The sequence below is a fragment of the Cricetulus griseus genome, chromosome 5 (genome assembly GCF_003668045.3).
Source record: "Cricetulus griseus strain 17A/GY chromosome 5, alternate assembly CriGri-PICRH-1.0, whole genome shotgun sequence".
Lineage (NCBI taxonomy): Eukaryota > Metazoa > Chordata > Mammalia > Rodentia > Cricetidae > Cricetulus > Cricetulus griseus.
This window is the reverse complement of record NC_048598.1, coordinates 68,351,315-68,370,469: the sequence shown is the minus strand read 5'-3', so window position 1 is coordinate 68,370,469 and position 19,155 is coordinate 68,351,315. Positions and strand designations below refer to the sequence as shown.

Genomic DNA, 19,155 nt, shown 5'->3' with positions numbered 1-19,155 from the left:
ACTTGATATAAATTAAAGTCATTCAGGCAAGCAAGAGCCTCAAGTGAGAAAATGCCCCCAGCAGACTGGCCTGTGGGCAAGCCTGTGATACATTTTCTTAATTGATAATTAATGTGGGAGGGACCAGATCACTGTGAATGGTGTCACCCCTGGGCTGGTGGTCCTGGGCGCTAGAAGAAAGCAGACTAGCAAGCCATGAGGAGCAAGGCCAAAGCAACACCCCTCCTTGGTCTCTGCTTCAGCTCCTGCCTCAAGTTCCTGCCCTGCTTGAGTTCCTGTCCTGACACTCCTCAATGATGAACTGTGATGTGAAACTATAAGCTGAAATAATTCCCATTTCCCCCAATTAGTTTATGGTCATGGTCTTCATCACAGCACTGTAAACACTAAATAAGACACAGACACAAAGGAAGAGTAACAAACTATGAATACTTACGTTAAGTATGTTAGATGACACATAAAAAGTGACTAGCATGACTGAAGAACTCTTCAGGACTTGGAGCGGTGAAGGGTAAATTGTTTACTGTGTAAAAAACCCAAGTTCAATCCCTAGCACTCACATTAAAATGGAAGGGAGGAGCCAGGCATTGGTGGCACATGCCTTTAATCCCAGCACTCGGGTGGCAGAGGCAGGTGGATCTCCGTGGCAGGTGGATCTCTGTGAGTTTGAGGCCAGCCAGGTCTCCAGAGCAATTGCCAGGATAGGCTCCAAAGGTACACAGAGAAACCCTGTCTCAAAAAACAAAACAAAACAACAACAACAAAAAAATGGAAGGGAGGGAGGAAGGAAGGAAGGTGCAGTAGCCCACTTTGGTTATCTCAGTGCTGGTGAGGTGGACACAGGAGGATCCCTGGGGCTCACTGGCCAGCCAGGCTAACCAGTCAGTGAGCTCCAGGTTCAGTGAGACCCTGTCTCAAACGAAAAAGGTGGAAGATCTAGGAAGATGACTCAGTAGCTAAGAATATACACTACTGTTGCAGAGGGCCCAAGTTCAGTTCCTAGCACCCATACTGGGCAGCTTATGACTTCCTATAACTCAAATTCTTATACCCTCTTCTTACTTCCATGACTACTGAGCATGAGCACACACACACACACACACACACACACACACACACACACACACACACACACACACACTATTTTTAAATTAATTTAAAGGTATGAGGAAGATTTCTGATATCAAATTCTGGCCTCCACATGTACATGTGCACACGCACGCACCCACAAACACAGAGACATATGAACCTGAACAGACATGTATATATACACATACAACATAGACATGCATTCAAAAAACCTTGTAACTAGTATAGAAAAGATAAATGGAAAACTATCCAGATTGAAGAAAAAGCATGTCAAAATATACTTACATTTGTCATGGTGACAAATGCATGCTGAAATAGATGCTGTGTGCATAGCAGTCAAGAAGGTGAGAGTTACGCCCTAGCTCCCAAGCCTTGGCCTCAGAACCCATTTATGTCCATTATGGGTGACCTTGGACAAGCAGCCTTTAGTACAAGACTGACAGTTGTAAATAAACTGGTGAGCCCCAGGGAGGTTACAGTGAGGAAAAGGACTTTTTCTTCTCATCTGCTGAGAGTGTGTTCTTCTCGGGCTCCGTGGTCAAGCACCGCTTTCCTTGTATCTTTTAGGTCTACAGGAGCTTGCCTCCTCAGGTCCACCTTCTGAAGGGTGTCAGGTTCCTTCTCATGTTCCCCATCTGAATCACTGATGTGGGTATTTATCCCATGGATAAAGAATATATTGTGTGATGTCGTCATCATTTAAAACATACACATGGGGCTGAAGAGATGGCTCAGCAGTTATGTGCACTTGACGCTCTGCCAGAAGACCAGAGTCTGCACCCCAGCACTCACAACTGCCAGTAACTCCAGCTCCAGGGAATCAATGCCCCAATACACAATGTACATACCCACTCATAGACACACATGCACACATACATAACCATTTTTAAATGTCTTTAAATAATAAAAGGTATGTAATCTATGTTTGTAGGTGTATATATAAAGGAAGGATCACATGCCAGCCAGCCAGTGAGCCCTGGAAACCTGCCTGTGTCCACTTTCCAGGTGTGGGGGTTACAAGTGTGTACACTACATCTGGCATTTTTTTAAAAGTGGATTTTGAGGATGACATGCAGGTCTTGATGCTTGCCAAGCAAGTGCTTTACCCATTCTTGTTTTAAGGCTTTGATCAGACTTTGATTCAAATGGAATCCTTTTTGTGGGATTACCTCTGGGCTTAGAGTGATCCAGGGATCCCCAAAATGCCCTCTAGACCTGGCAGGCAGCACGCGGGTCCTGCCTAAATACAATTTCCTCTGCTTCTGAGAGCTGTGTTCTGTCCTCTGGGGAGCAAGCCTTGGTTATATCCGGGGAGGACTCAAGGTCCCCCGAGAATGGCAGGAAATTACAAGTGGGAGTCGAGTTGTCAAGTGTGATATTTCTAGGGAATTTTCCTTCCCGCCTGCGTCTGGTTAGGCTTCAGGGAGGTTTAAGAGACAAACTCAAAGTCATCACTCGCTCCCCTTTCACTCCTTGATCTCACTGAAGAGCTGTCAGTCTGCTATCACAGCCAGTTGCCATGGGAATAATGCCAGTGTGATAAATGTGTCATCCTGACTTCTGCAGGAGTAGGAAAGAAAGGCGGGCAGGGGAACTAGGAGAAGAGAGCAAGATCTGTTCCTCTGCAGCCTTTCCTCTTTCTGGGAACCCTGTGGTATATTCCACACAGTAGTATACAGCATATACCACCCCACGGTATATTCCTGACATATCGCCCATTTTTGTTGGTGGACTTGTATAAAGAAAATCATTTGCTTTAGGGCTGGGAAGATCACTCGGTGGTTAAAGAGCATTTGTTGTTCAAGCATAAGGACCCGAGTTCAGATCCCCAGCACCCATATAAAAAGCTGGGCGTGGCCACACACATTCACCTGTAACCCCAGAGCTGTGGGGGACTAAGACAGGAGATCACCAAGGCCAGCCTGGTCTACACAGCAAGTTCCTGGACAGCCTCCAAAGCTACAGAGAAACCCTGTCTCGAAAAACCAAAAAAAAAAAAAAAAAAAAAAAAAAAAAAAGAAAGAAAGACAGGAGATCATTGGGGCTTGCTGGCTGCCACCCTAGCTCCAGGCTAAGTGAGAGACCCTCTGGAAAAAACAAGGTGGACGGTGATGGAACGGAACATTGACATCCTCCTCTGGCCTCTAAGTGCACATGTATGCAGATATTGCACACACCAACACAGCATACATCAAAAAGGAAAATACAACTTACTTCTGGGAAGGAGGAGGGAGTTTCACCAAGATATTTAACTTATGGGACTTAAAAGTTGTTCTTAATAAAGTTTCATGGTCTAATTCACCTCAGAAAGAAAAGTGCTATTTTGTCTATTTCATTCTTCTTTGTGTTCCTATTGTTCTCTTTGAATCTCTTCTGCTTCGAGAAAGGATCCATGGCTTAGTGACTTTCATAGAGCAGGCTGTGTTTTACTGTAAAGACGTGAGGGCTGGTGACAGTGGACCACGCCAGCACTGCTTGTCTGAAGGAAGGCCTCTTGCCAACCTTGGTTCTGTAATAATCCCACAACTCCCCTGGGGTTGGTTTCCATTTTATGGGTCACTTCTTCTATCAGCTTCCCTGACCTCTGCCTCCATCCAGACACTCCCCCTCCCTGCACATCCTACGTACTACATAGAAAAGCACTGTACAGGTCTCTGCTCCCACTGCTTCACAGTGCGAGATTCGCATTTCTTTAGGGTTCCAGGCCCTTCCCTATTCTTTTCTTGGGACAGGCATGTTTTCTTTCCTGACAGTGTCACAATGGCTCTCCTTTACATTAACATTGTAACAGTGACAGTCTAGACTCAGTGATTAATGCTGGCTGGGCATCCAAAACAGATTCAGAATGCACCTCTACAGATGCTTCTTCCTTTATTTGTGGTGTGTGTGTGTGTGTGTGTGTGTGTGTGTGTGTGTGTGTGTGTATGTGTGTTCAGGTAGGTGTGCACATGTGTGCATGTGAGTGTTGAGGCCTGAGGACAGTTTCAACTATCGTTCTTTAGGAGCTGTCCACTTTGTTTTTTTGAGACAGGGTCTCTCACTAGCCTGAAAACCATCAAGTAGGCTAGGCTGGCTGGCCAGTGAGCCTTAGGGGGCCACCTGCTCCTGCTGTCACATCACTGGGATTGCTATCACATGCCATTATGCCCAGCTTTCTCCTCCCCAGCTCTGGAATGGAATAAAAAAGCCGAGCCTCAAGCTTGCACTGTACCAACTGAGCCAGCTCCTCAGTTCATCCTCCTGTATCCCTGTTAGTATTTGTCATTGAAGGTTTTGTTTATCTTTTCCTTTTCTTTGGCAATGCTAGGGCTTAAACTCAGGGCCTTGCACATACTGGCAAGCACTGCACCACCAAGCTCTACCCCTACCATGGTTTTTTGTTAAAGTATCGCTTTTTGACACATAATGATTTTATGTGTTTGTAACAATTGTATATATTTATAAGTAAAGGTATTTGTGCACTCTGTGGAGTAGGGTGCCATATTTGATACACAAATACATACACACACACACACACACACACACACACAAGTCTGTCACTTTAGATATTTATTACTTATTTTTGTTGGGAATATGCCAAACCTGTCCTTCTAGCCATTTTGAAATACACCATATCCTGACCCCTGCAAGCCTTCTAGTTCTATGAATACCTTTGTAAAATGTGTGTAGATTATGTACGTATTTGTGTATGTGGGTGTGTTAGTTAGGATTTCTATTGCTATGAAGAGACACCATGACCGCAGCAACTCCCCTAAAGGAAAGTGTTCAATTGGGTCTAGCTTACAGTTTCAGAAGTTTAGTCCGTTGTCAGCATGGCAGGAAGCATGGCAGCACTCGGGCAGACATGGCAGGTAAGCAGGAGGAATGAGAGTGAGCCACTGGACCTAGCTTGAGCTTCTGAAACGTCAAAGCCTACCCTCAGTGGCATGCTTCCTCCAACAAGGCTATACCTCCTAAGAGTGCCACTCCCTGTGAACCTATGGGGGCCATTTTTATTCAATCCACCACAGTGTGGTATAAGTTCATGTGTGTGCATGTTCATGTGAAGGCCAGAGATCAGCACTGAATATCTTCCTCAGTTGTTCTCCTTATTTATTTATTTATTTATTTATTTATTTATTTATTTATTTATTTTGGTTTTTCAAGACAGGGTTTCTCTGTGTAACTCTGGAGCCTATCCTGGCACGCGCTCTGGAGACCAGGCTTGTCTCGAACTCACAGAGATCCACCTACCTCTGCCTCCTGAGTGCCTCCTGAGCGCCACCAAGGCCCAGCTCTCCACCTTATTTTTTGAGACCTTGGAACTCATCTAGACTGACTGGCCCATGAGCTCCAGAGACCCTCCTGTCTCTGCCTCCTTCCCCAAGTACTGGAGTGCAGACATGGACCTCCATACCCAGCTTTTTACATGGGTGCTAGAGATCCAACACACTGCATCAAGTACTCTACCCAGTGAGAAACCCTACCTCAAAAACAACCAAGTGGGGCCTGGGGAGATGGCTCAGCAGTTAAGGACACTGAGTACTCTTCCAGAGGACCTAGGTTCAATTTCCAACATTCACATTGTGGCTCACAAACATCTGTAACTCCAGGTTTAGGGAATCTGACTCCCTCTTCTGGCCTTCACAGGCACTGTATACATGTGATGCACTGACATATGTAAGGCAAAAACCTATACACATAAAATGAACAATAATAAATCTCAAAAACCAGGTGTATGATGTTTGAGAACTGACATGTATGCACATGGACGCATACATGTACACATACATACATTCACATATATACAAAAAGAAGGATAAAACATTTACCTGGAGTAGTAGAGAGAGTGAAACCTTCTCTTTGGACCTCATTTTGCTCTGAGAACTATTTTTTTTTTAATGTTATTATCTTCACTTGACAGTCTGTCCTGTATGTCCCACAAAGCCAGCACTCACATGTCAGTTTTTCTCAGACTATATACGTCACAGCTTAAGGTCAGGGATATAGACAGAGAGCTTGTAGTGTGTCTTTGTTGATACCTGGTAGGTTTGTTTCAGTAGGCCAGAGGATTAATTAAACTGTATTTAATTTCTCATGAGATTTCAGAGTTAGAATAGTTTATTCTTACTTTCTCTAAATTCAAGTAATCATCAGTCTCCCCTTAAAGAGGTGTGTGTGTGTGAGAGAGAGAGAGAGAGAAAGAGAGAGAGAGAGAGAGACAGAGAGAGACAGAGACAGAGAGAGACAGAGAGAGGCAGAGAGAGAAATCTGTTTAGAAGAGCTATCAAATTCTTAATGTTATATCCAAAGTCTGGATGTCCTGGCTCATGTTACAATGGCATACCAGTATGAAGGGGTTCCACAATGTATTTGGGGGGCTCTCCTTGGTTTTTATTTGATAGTGACATGAAGACACCTGGCTTTAGATCTCACACAGTCATCAGATTCCCACACCGAGACCCCTGCACTGACTGTAATGTGCTCAAAGCACATTTAATTTAAAGCCAGGTGCCGTCTTCCTGCCAGCTCTTCTCTGCTGTGCTTAAAGAACTGTTTTAAATAGAACTTGGGGAGTAAGAGTTGTTGGGATAGGAGTGGAGAGAGTGATTATATAGTGGTCATTATCACGTGTGGGAGGGGGTGCAGTCCAGTTGGGAGAGTGCTTGTGGATCACCACAAAGCCCCTAGCTTTGGCCCCAGCATTGCACATGGTGGTCCACACCTGTCACCCCAGATTTGGGAGGTGGAGACAGGGTAAGAAGTTTGGAGACATCCTCATCTACACAGGAAAGACTTGGTTTACAGAAAATCATTTGTAATTGCTGTTTAAATTGTTAAAAAAATTTTAAATACGTGAACCCATGTTTGCAGATATTTCTAAAAGATATCCAGTTTAAAGAAAAATTCCTTTTACTTGGAAACTTTGTGTTAATGTCAGAAATGTACTTCTTGTTTGTTTGTTAGTTTAGCTGGGGTTTTTTGAGGCAAGTTATCTCTGTGTAATCCATGCTGGTGGCCTGGAACTCATGACCCTCCTGCCTCAGCCTGCCAAGTACTGGGATTCCGTACATGCCACTATGCCAAGATTAAAACTGCCTTATGCTTTACTTTGTATGTGTGTGTTTGGATAGCGTACGTGTGTGGGAGTGCATTCACAGAGGCCAGAGGAGGGCATCAGGTGTCTGTTCTGTCTCTCTCCACCTCATTTCTTTAAGACCTGGAGCTAAGGTGGTGGCCACCAAGTGCTGGGGAGCCTCCTGTCTCTAACTCCCACAGAACTGGGGTTATAGGCTTGTGTGACCATACCAAGTTTTTACATGGTGTACGGGATTCAAATTCAGCCCCTCCTGCTTAGACAGAAAGTGCCCTTAACCCCTGAGCCACCTCCCCAGTGCTTAGACAGGAAGTGCCCTTACCCCAAGCCACCTCCCCAGTGTTTAGACAGGAAGTGCCTTTACCCCAAGCCACCTCCCCAGTGCTTAGACAGGAAGTGCCCTTATCCCCGAGCCACCTCCCCACTACTCATGTCTTACCTTTGAATAGTTAACATGTAGTTTGTGTTTTCTGATTTGTTACAGTCAAGCTTTAAAATATATATAATTTGAAGCATTAAATTTAACCCATTTGGCTGGACGTTGGTGGTGCACGCCTTTAATCCCAGCACTTGGGAGGCAGAGGCAGGCAGATCTCTGTGAGTTCAAGGCCAGCCTAGAGCGAGTTCCAGAACAGCCTCCAAACTAACAGAGAAACCCTGTCTCGAAAAAACAAACAAACAAACAAAAAATTAACCCATTTGTTAGCCCAGTTTTCCAGGGAGACTGGGGGTCATGGTCTGAAAATAAAATCTCCACCTTCAGTGCTTTTGTTCTGAGCCTTTGTATCCATCCACGCTGTGTAGATACCGAGTCACAGCTAGATGTGGTGGCACACACAGAGGCAGGAGGGGTCCTGAGCTCCCAGCCATCAGCCTGCATTGTACAGTTCAGCCTTGTCTCAAAGACCCAATCAAACTAAACCAATAAAAAAAGTGATTCCAAACTTGAGTAAAGTAGTCTTTGTGAGGTGAGGTCAGCCTGGCCCACATAGTCAGACCCTGTCTCAAAACAAACAGGAAAGCAGAAGCCAAGCTGTAAATACTGAGTTGCTCTCGAGGTCTTCTCAAAATCAAACTCCTGAGAGGTGGCAGGTGAGTGTCAAAGGCAGGCAGTGTGATTACAACGCAGGGACTTGAGCAAAGTGCCAGGTGGGCAAAGAATGTAGAGCTCTGTATGTAACAGTGCACGAAGGCAAAGCCTGCCCTGTGGATAGATCATACGCCTTTGCTTTCTCTACTAGAAACATGGCTCTGGCGCTGTGGATGTGCCCCTGGATGACACCAGGGCATCTGGTGTCTTCCTCTATTACTCTGTGCCTTATTATCTTGAGACAGGGTCTCTCACTGACCCAGAAACTCGCTGTTTCACTGTTTAAACTGTTTCAGCTAGGCCGGCTGCTCTCAGGATCCTCCTGTCTGCACCCCACAGTGATGGGGTAACAGGCTCACACAGCCATGCTCAGCTTTTACATGAGTTCTGGGGATTCGAACTCAGGTCCTCATGCTTGCAGAGCAAGTGTTCTTATCCACTGGAGCTATCTCCCAGCCCCTCCAGCCCCCTTTATACACAGTCAGTTGATTCTTTAAAATGTGACTGCTTGCCAAGCTGCACAACTGCGCTGCACACTCCCTCACTGTTTGCTGAGGGAGTCTCATTTCCAACCCCTCTCTGATTCTCAGTTTCTCTCTGTGGTGCCCCCCCCCCACTCAGTGCGATGAGAGTTCCCAATCAAATTATCAACCACTTAGATTAAATTTAATTCCGAGGACTAAGTACATCTGGACCAAGGATCTGTGGATATGACTATATCATTTTTCTTCTCTCAATGTTTGTTTATTTTCTCTAGAACACAGGATAGCTTTTGGTAGAGAGACACTACATATGATATTCTTGCAAACAGCAAAACCATTCTTAATGAAATGTCATACTAATCTCTTGAATTTCATTCTTTTGTGATAGAATCTAATGATGAGATTAGAGCCGTACGCTGCAGACCTGCGCTAATCCTCTGCACTCCTCATCCTGTTTATTTGGGTTGAAGAGTTTTACTTGTCTCTTTGGAGTGCCTATGTTAATTGAGTACTCAGTATTCATTACGAATAATCATGTCTGTTTTCTTGTTGAGCTTCGGAAGGCCCTTTTGCCTTCTGTGAAAGCCAAGCAGACTGTATTAACTCCTGGTTTAATTTTAAAAAACCAGTGCGGAACTTGTGGGTGCCAACACCTTGAAGAACCGCATGTTTAATAATGGGAAGGCTCTCCATCAGATCTGAATTAATAATGATGCTGACTTATTGTTTTAGAAGACAGAGTCCTTGACCCGCTAGGTTGAAAGCTTCGTGGCCGCCCTGAACCTCTGTGGGTCCTTTAGCTGCGCCATTTCCCCCGTGAATAATTAGAGGCATTTGAAGGTATTGCATAGAAGCCAATTTGTGTCTTTCACTTTGCATATTGCTGAAGCCTCATGAATTAATCATAAGCAGGGCCAAAAATTAACTTCTTCAGACACATATTTTGATGGGTCATGAGGGAGAATGTAAAGTGATCTGTAAAATATTCTACTGATCCTCTAAGTATTAAATTATTATACCTACGGGCTAATTTCATGGGGCGGGGGAGTCCCTTCCCTTCTGGAACTGACTAGTCTATTTGAAAGAGATCAAGGTTTTTTTTTTTTTTTTTTCTTTTCCTAGGGATATAAATGAGCAATGTAGGTACCTCTTGAAAATCTTCACTCTTGTGTTAACTCTGGATTTTAATTTTAGGAGTCATTTTTTTCAGATTTTTAAATTATGTTTATTTTTGAGTGTGTGTGTGCACACTGCGGTATGTGTGCGTGCATGTGAGTGAGCATGTGTATAAGTCAGAGGACAACTTGAGAGGGTCGGTTCTTTCCCACCATGTTAGCTCTGAGGATTGAACTCGGCCTGCCAGGCTGGGCGGAAAGCTCCTTTATCATCTCACTAGCATGAACTATTCTTCCTTCTATCTTTGAATTATTTGAGTTTTAATCTCCCATAACCACACTGAAACTTCTGGTTGTTTTGGTAAAAAGTTATTATGCAGTCCAACCAACAACTTGTCTTTTCATTTTAAGCACTAGGTGTAATACAGATTTCCATACTTGCATAAAATCTAGTTTCGCGTTAAAATCCTGTTTCTCTCCTTTTCTGTGTTTCTTCTTTTCAGCCAGTGAAACTGAAATTGCATTCTTCTGCGAAGAAGATTATAAGAGATACAAAGCTAATCCCACCTCATCCTGGTGAAGGTGCCCGGGGGACACCTTTGCCTTTCTTTGTTCCACAAGTGAGTTTTTTAAATTGTCAAATAAATCTTTAAAAAAATTAATCCTTGGCTTGATTTTTCTTTATAGAGGTCTCTCTCTGCCATTAACTTTTCTTCTTCCTTCCTCCCCTCTCTTCATTGCTTCCTTCTTTCCTTTCTTGTTATAAAATGAATGGAAAATGGAATAAATGGTTGTTTAAAAAGTGTCACATCTTGGAGTATGGGAGTGTAGCTCAGTGGGTAGAGTTCTTGCTTGCCTAGCATGCACCAAGCCCCGAATTCCATCCCCAGTGATGAATGAACCCTGTGTGGGAGCATATGCCTGTGACACCAGAACCTGAGAGGTGATTTGGGAGCTTTGGGTCATCTTTTCTGTATAGGAAGTCAGGGCCAGCTTTGACTACATGAGATCTGTCTCAAAAATAATTTGTTTCTGCAGTTAGGAAGTATCTGGTGGCTTAAAATGTTGGGGTATTTAAAAGGACACAATCAGAGCTGGGGAGATTGTTCAGAGCACTTGCTGTACAAGCGTGAGGGACTGAGTTCAAATCCCCACCACCCATATGGAAAGCAGGCTGTGACAGGTGCTCTTGTAACTCCAGAGCTGTGGAGGGATAGATAAGAATGTCATTGGGGCATGCTAACTGCCAGCCTAATTCCAGGGTCAGTAAGAGACGCTTCTCAGAAGTGTGAATCAGACAGTGATAGAGCAGGCCAGTCAGCATCCTCTTCTGACTTCTGCATGTGCTAGGGGTGGGTGCCCTCTGCACATGAAACACACACACACACACACACACACACACACACACACACACACACACACACACACAATTTAAAAAATTTAGAGAAAGATGCAACCAAGATCATACTGTTTAGAGATACTCTTTAGAGAAACTGCTATTGTCTCTGATGAGCAGAGATTTCAGGAGGCTCTTTAGAGACAGTCAAGGCCATTGCTTACTCCAGGAGTATGAGATATTAGGTAGGGAGGTTTCCTGATGTAAAAGGGTATGTCGTCTTGTTTTGTCTTTTTTTTTTTTTTTCATCAGCCTACACAAATAATGCTGCTAGCATTTTTCTTTTCTGGTCATTTCCTGACTATTATTATAGCAAACTATGATAGAACCAAATTCATTTGTTGAGAGAGTAGGTAGCTGGATATGTGTACTTCCAGGAGAAAATTGTGGAGATGCAGTCTGTGTCCTGGAAGCCACATTCTTCCAGAGCAATGTAATTCTCTTGGTTCCTGGGGGTGCTGAGCAGTATCTGTGTCCACTCAGATCGTCTGAAAGGGCTAGCTGGCTCTGGATTTCCACTTTTGGCCTCTTCTTTTGCAGAGAGGGAAAACTGGTTTCATTGTGGTGGTGGAGTCCTGAGGCAGCTAATGTTTTCTCTCTAGAGGAATCATCTCGAAGAGTCTGATTAGCATGGTCAGAAGCACTCTGCTTTGTTGAAAGGTTTAATAGAGTCCTTTTTTAAAACAGAGATTGTTTGTTTTATTCATTCGTTCATTAAACAAAGTGCTGAATACACAGATGGCCTCAGACAGTTTTTGCTGCAGTAAGTGGGAAAGATAGATATGCTTTTACTAGAATGGCAGGACAAACTGCTACAGGAACACAGACAAGGGGCAATCAGTTCTGTGAGGTGTTAGTTTTGTTTTATTATTCTTCTAACTCCTGGTTGAGCTGTATCTCTAAGAACTGAACAGATGGGTTTTTTGAGGGAAAGAATTGCTGTTGTTGCTGCTGCTGCTGCTGCAGCTGCTGCTGCTGTTTTTGGACAGGTGGTGCCACAGTGCTCGAGGCAGTCTCGGGACAGCTCTGTGGAACCAATGTCAGTTCTCTCTAATTCCATGAGATTTCAGGGATTTAATTCAAATCCTGAGGCTTGTACGGCAAGTGGTTTGTTCACTGAGCCATGCCACCAGCCTGAAAGTATCTTGTCTTTGTTGTTGTTTGTTGTTTTGTGTTTTCTTTCTTTTTTTTTTTTTTAAGAGGCACTAGCAAGCATGTAGGCAGGTAGCATGGGAGAGCTTGGGACTTCAGTAAGAAGTGCAGGTTTCATTTCAGATAGTGGAAATAAACATGGAAGAAGTAAAAGAAAGTTTGGATAATGTACATGACCTTGGGATGGAGACCTCAAAATGTGGCTTCTGATATTCATCAAATCTGACTTACAAATATGAAAAACTAGGTCAATGATCACAGTGGCTGCAGAGATAGCTCAGCAGTTAAGAGTGCATACTACTCTTACAGAGGGCCTAAGTTAAGTTCTCAGCACCCACCACCAGGGCTCACAACCACCTTGTAACTCCAGCTCACTCCCTCTTCTGGCCTCTGTGGGCACTGCACTCATGTGCACAAACTCACACAACCATACACTCATACATATAATTAAAAATGAATCTTTAAAAAAAATCACACAAAAGCCAAACCACAAAGACTGAAAGAGTCTATTTGCACATAAAAAATGAAGGATTAGTTTCTAGACTATTTAAAGAACTCTTGCAAATCAATGAAAAGAAGATAACCATGTAATGAAAATTTAAAAACATTTATGTAGAAGGAATACAGGGGCAGACAAGATGTCATCAACTAAAGGACTTGATGCTGAGCCTAAATCCCTGAGTTTGATCTCCAAGACCTACATGGTAGAAGAAAACTGATTACTGCAAGCAGTGTTCACACACACACACACACACACACACACACACACACACACACACACAGAGAGAGAGAGAGAGAGAGAGAGAGAGAGAGAGAGAGAGAGAGAGAGAGAGAGAATAAAAAGAATATATGTATGTATGACACATTGAAGATCACGTCCTTTTTCCAGGGAAAATCAAGTTAAACAACAGGATTCTACTTTCTATTAACAGACTGACAAAAAAGAAAGGGTTTGGCAGTCACTGACCATGATGTGTGCCAGGTACTGCTGATGGGAGAATAAATCTTATACAGTCATTTAAATGAGAAATTTGGAGGAGTATCTATTGAAATAGCTTTAAATTATAGGGCCTCAGAAGTCCAATTCTTGGAGTCTTTTTTCCAAAGAAATCTCTAAGAAGGGAATTCGCTGTAGTGTTAAAATAGGAAACTAACCAAGCTAAATGATGGTAATAGAGAGTTTGTATAACCGTGTGTCTCTGTGTTCTAGATTCCTGGTTAGTCAATGATGATGTCATCATGTCATTTAATGACATGGAGTCTGAGAGATAATGATGAATGAAATTATAGAGGGTCTCAAATGTGATGCAAGTTTTCAAAAGCACATTGGGCCAGTGAGATGAGGTTTGATGCGTAAAGAAGCTTGCTGCCAAGCCTTATGACCTGAGTTCAATTCCCAGGACCACATGGTGGAGAGAGAGAGCTGACTCCCATAAGTTGCACACAAATGCACACAGTGACTTATGTGATGGTCAGTATTGATTTTTTACTTTAACTGGATCTAGAATCACCAGGATTTGACTGGATCTAGAATCACTTCTGAAGATGTCTGTTAGCGTCTGTGTTGGTTAATTATGTTTAGAAGGACTAGACTAACTGTGGGCAGCAGTATTCCCTGTGTTTGGGTCTTAGGCTGTATAAAAAGGAGAAAGTGGACTGAGCACCAGCATCCGTATCTCTGCTTCCTGACTGTGGATGCCACGTGACCAGCTGCCTCATGCTCCTGCTGCCTTGCCTTCCCCACCATGATGGACTGTACCTCAAACTGTGAGCAAAATAAGCTCTTCTTTCCTTAAGCTGCTTTTGTTGGGAATTTTGTCACAGGAACAAGACATATAGCTTAAGCAATATGCATGAGCACAAAAGGAAGCTAGGATTGGGACACAAAAAGTCTTAATCTATAATGCTTAATTTTATCAGAATATATTTGCATTCAAAGTCAGTAAAAATAAATCCAATACATAGACAGAAAATTTAAAATAACAGTGAGAAAAAGAAGAGAAAAGAAACTCTTCAACTAAATGTCATGAACATAGTGAACATTTTAGTATATTATTTCCCTCTGAATTGTTTCCCCTGTGTTAATATTTTAGTGTTTATCTTATTTTGTGTATTTTAAGTTTCACAAGTAATAGAGGTGAAAACCATCTTAGAGGTGCAAGATATATAAAATTTTATATATTTACATTCATGGCATCATAAATATATATAATATATACTGTAGCCTAGGCTAGCCTTAAACTCATTTTGTAGCGAAGGATGAACTTGAACTCCTGATCTTCCTGCCTTTACTTCCATGTTCTGGAATTCTGGTATGCGCCATCATACCCAGTTTAATTCTAGTGTAGGGGGATTGAGCATAGGACCCCATGGGTGCTAGGCAAGCACTTGAGCCACACCCCTGGCCCCTCAGTTCCTTATTCTAAGGTTAGTTCTTTGCTCACCTTTCTGTACACATTATAAGACATTTCCTGCTCATATAGTTTAAATATATAGGCATGATGTAGGCACACTGGCATAAGTCTGTAGTCTCAGGTACTCAGAAGGCTGAGGTGGGAGGAGAGCACACACATGTTGTCATTTTGTACATATATGCATTTTAAAGGGTTATAATTTTATTGCTCTGTATGTGTGTGGGGGTGGTGGTGGTAAATGTGTGCAAATCAGAGGACACTTTGGGAGTTCTTTTATTCCACCATGTGAGACTGAGGGATCCAATTCGGGTCCTCAAGCTTGGCAGTGAGCACCCATTGAGCCGTCTGGGCAGCCAAGGTTGTAATCTTAAGTAAGGTTGAAAGGCCTCCTTTTGTTTCAGTCATAGCAGTCAGATGTCAGATGGTCATTCAGCCTCTCAGTAGACCTGGCAGAGGGCACCAAGGAAGCTTGCTTTCCCCATGGAGAGGATTGCATTCTTGTGACAGTAGCACAACTTATAGCTTATGCAATACACATGTGCACACATTAGTGTCAAATTAGATGCTGCCTGTAGGTCCCTTAATAGGCAGAGCCTGACACAAAGTAAGTTCTCATCACATGTCTCATGTTCTTGCAGTGAACTGTCTCAGATGCTGCAACTTCATTTTGGAACAAAGAACTCAGGCCCTCATAGATGTTGATCCACTCACTAGGGCATAACATCCTTAGAGTTTTGTTGTTGTTTGTTTTGTTTTAGATTGCAAGAATTGAGTCTTCTGGGTCAATAGTATATCACATTTGGGGCTGGCAAGATAGCTCAACAAGGAAAGGTGCTTGCTGCCAAACTTGATTTCCTGAGTTTGATCCCCAGGACCTACATGATTGAAGGAGAAAACCAGCTCCTGCAAGTTGTCCTCTGACTGCTGCATTCGAACTGTGGCATGTGTATATGCACATATACCCATATATTCAAGCTGTGGCATGTGTGTATGCACACAGACACGCATGTATACATTCAAGCTTGGCATGTGTCTACATATGTAAACACATGCACATTGGTTCTGACTTCAGAGATGTTTTGAAAATAGCGGCATTGGGCACTTGGGGAACATGATAGGAATGTCACCCACCCTGCACCAGAAGGCAGCTTCCAGCCATGCTGACCCATAGGACTTAATGCCCATCATTGCCATCCTCAGTGGGAAGGACCTGTTCTCTCTTCTTGTGTCACATGAACGCACAGGCCCTGCCACTAGCAGGTAGGTTGTGGGAGCCTGGGGGATCTTTTCACCACAGCAAATGTGCTTATTTCCATGCTTTTCCAGATATGTGCAATGACAGTGATCCTATCCATATGGGACACCTGAGGATGTGGCCCAGCCTGGGGTCTCTGTGGAAGACAGGAGGGGAGGGCGAAGCATCCCCACTTCCGGTAACACATTTGTCATTTGTGGCAGGCTCTGAGATTGCTGCATTGCCTTCCTAATGGGCAGAGGAGGCCAATCACAGGTCTCTCTCTCTCTCTCTCTCTCTCTCTCTCTCTCTCTCTCTCCTCCCTCCCTCCCTCTCTCTCTCTCTCTCTCTTCTCTCTCTCTCTCTCTCTCTCTGTGTGTGTGTGTGTGTGTGTGTGTATGCGTGCATACACACACACACACACACACACACACACACACACACACACACACACGTTCATGTGCGGGGTATGTACACATGTGTATTGTGGGGTATGAATGCACATATGTGCGTATGCACATGGAGACTAGAGAAGAATAGATTCCATCATTGGGCTGGAATTAGCTGAACAGGCCAGGCCGGCTGGCCATGGATCCCCAGGGATCCACCTGTCTCCTCTCTCCTAGAGACTCTTTTATGTAGATTCTGTGCATTGAACTCACATGTGTGAGCATGTGTGCATGTGTGGAGGTCAGAGGAAAATCTCCTGTGTCAGCAGTGTCAGTCCTCACTGTGTACCTTGTTTTGACAGGGTCTTTGTTCTTTGTTCCTTCTAATGCTAAGCCAGCTAGCCTTCAGGCTTCTGGAAAATACTCCTCTTTGTATTGCATTCCACTGTATAATTGCTGGGATTATAGACAGGCTCTACTGCCACCAGCTTTACATGGGTCCTGGAGATTTGGTTTTTCGAGACAGGGTTTCTCTGTGTAACTTTGGAGCCTATCCTGGCACTAGCTCTGGAGACCAGGCTGGCCTCGAACTCACAGAGATCCGCCTGCCTCTGCCTCCCGAGTGCTGGGATTAAAGGCATGTGCCACCAATGCCCCGTGAAACTGGACTTCTGTTATATATTTCCCATTGTGTGTAATTTGGGGGACAGGGTTGGCTCCTGATGGCTGTTTCACTTCATGTTATTCTCAGAAACTCCTGATGAGTCACATTAGGAAAGTTAACTCAATGTGAAGATGTTCTCTCAGTTGATTTAATAGCGACTTGAACTCTGCCATCAGGGCAAGGGGCTTAGGGCTCTGCAGGCTTCGGCATCCCCATACCTCACAGTGACCCCACAGTATGAGACCCCAGCTTTCCTCTTCCCTTCCCCTTTACACCTTCAGCATCTCTGGGAAGTGCAGGTATGGAGGAAAAGGTGTGACTTTGTCATTTCTTTCCATCTGACCCATTTATTCAATGAATCAGACCTGTGGTCAGCCTCCTGTTCCCAAATGTGCTTTTTGGGTGAGAACATGAACATAAGAGTTTAGATAATGGCCTTTGGCGACTCATCCCCCCTTTTTTTTTTGTCATTAGTCAGTGGGAGATCATACAATGTGTAATGGCTTAAGAGAAGCTGCCAGGATGCGTGTCATACTGCTCACATTGTGTTTTGTAAAATGTGCCTAGATCTGTTCTGTACGGCTCTGAGTGAGTACTCAGACAATAATGACATTGTAGGCACCTGACTGAAGATGGAGGAAATCTGCTTTGGGTCCCAGATGATGCTGTATCCAGATGATGCTGTATGACTCTTGAACTAAGTAAAGGCAGGGTGGGATGCAGTAGGTAATGTTCCTGTGGCACAGGCATGAGGACCTGGGTTCAGGTCCCCAGAACTCACTTAAGAAAAACCAGTGATGAGCTGGAAAGGTGGCTCAGTGTCTAAGAGCAAGAGCTGCTTTTCCAGAGGATCTGGGTTCAGTTCCCAGCACCCATATGGTGGCTCACAACCAGCTGCCCACAACTCCAGTTCCAGGTGATTTAGCACCCTCTTCTGACCTCTGTAGGCTCCTGTATGCATGTGCTACACACACATAACACTCAAGCACACACCTACATATACATAAAATAAATACTTTTTAAAAGAAAAAATGGTGGGCCAGGGAGGTGGCTCAATGTGTAAAGGTGTGTGTGGTCAAGCGGATGACCTGAGTTTAATCACCAGGACCTACATAGTAGAAGGTGAGAACTGGTTTCTGCAAATTGTCCTGAGACCTTCACATGCATGCTGTGGTGTACACACACACACACACACACACACACACACACACACACACACACACACACACACACACACACACACGCACCCACTCACGCACGCACCCACTCACGCACCCATATAGGCCATGTTCAGTCAAAGCTAATTTCCCGAGGAGGTTTAGAGGTCCCAGCTGACAAACCCTTGCCTCCTCTCTGCAACCAACTCTAATTTCAACTCTTTCTTGCATGAATGAATGAGTTGGAGATTGTGTTTGGGTTTTAAAATAAAGTTTGGCAGTTCCTGACACTCATTTTATAGCAAAATAAATTCGGTTGGTCTGTATAGAAGGAACACATTTATATCATCAGCTTCATAAACTTGTATGGACTGGGCTCTGGAAAAAGTGCTCAGTGGATCTGAGTGCTTATGTATTTCAAAAGGAGTTGAGAAACATGATTAAAAATTGTGTTAGAGGGCCTGGGGATGGCTGAGTCGGTAGGCTGCTTGCTAAGTATTCCTGAAGCCTGGGGTATGATCCCTAGTACCACTAAACTGAGCATAGTAGTACATGCCTATAATCCCAGCATTTGGGAGATGTGGGCAAGAGGATAAGAAGTTCAAAGTTGCCCTTGGCTACACAGAAAAGTCAGCCTGGGCTACATGAGACTTTGTCTCCAAAAGAGAGACAGAGAGCCAGGGATTAGTTAGTGTCCGTCTCCTCCCATAGGCACTGCATCTGCATCTCTGTGTGTGGATTTCTCTGGAAGGAAGTTCCTTGTGTGCCCAGAGGCAATTCTGTGCCTTGTAAGGACTTTTTTTTTTTCCGGCCAGAAAACAAAATACTGTTCTGATTATCCACCATAGGAAAGATAAGTGTCCTAGATTGTCATCTGTTTCCTTTTGAACTGTCCCT

At 43.9% G+C, this 19,155-nt stretch overlaps 1 protein-coding gene across 3 annotated transcripts in view; it reads left to right on the top strand.

Moving 5' to 3' along the window:
• Window positions 1-10,514, top strand: part of C5H2orf76 (chromosome 5 C2orf76 homolog) — a 63,168-nt gene extending 52,654 nt beyond the window's left edge. For all 3 annotated transcript variants that reach the window (XM_027417791.2, XM_027417789.1, XM_027417790.2), the window contains one exon: window positions 10,356-10,514. In XM_027417791.2, coding sequence (XP_027273592.1) covers window positions 10,356-10,432 — 77 coding nt within the window. In that variant the 3' untranslated portion in view covers window positions 10,433-10,514. The remainder of the gene's footprint in view (window positions 1-10,355) is intronic.
• Window positions 10,515-19,155: the final 8,641 nt, after the last annotated feature.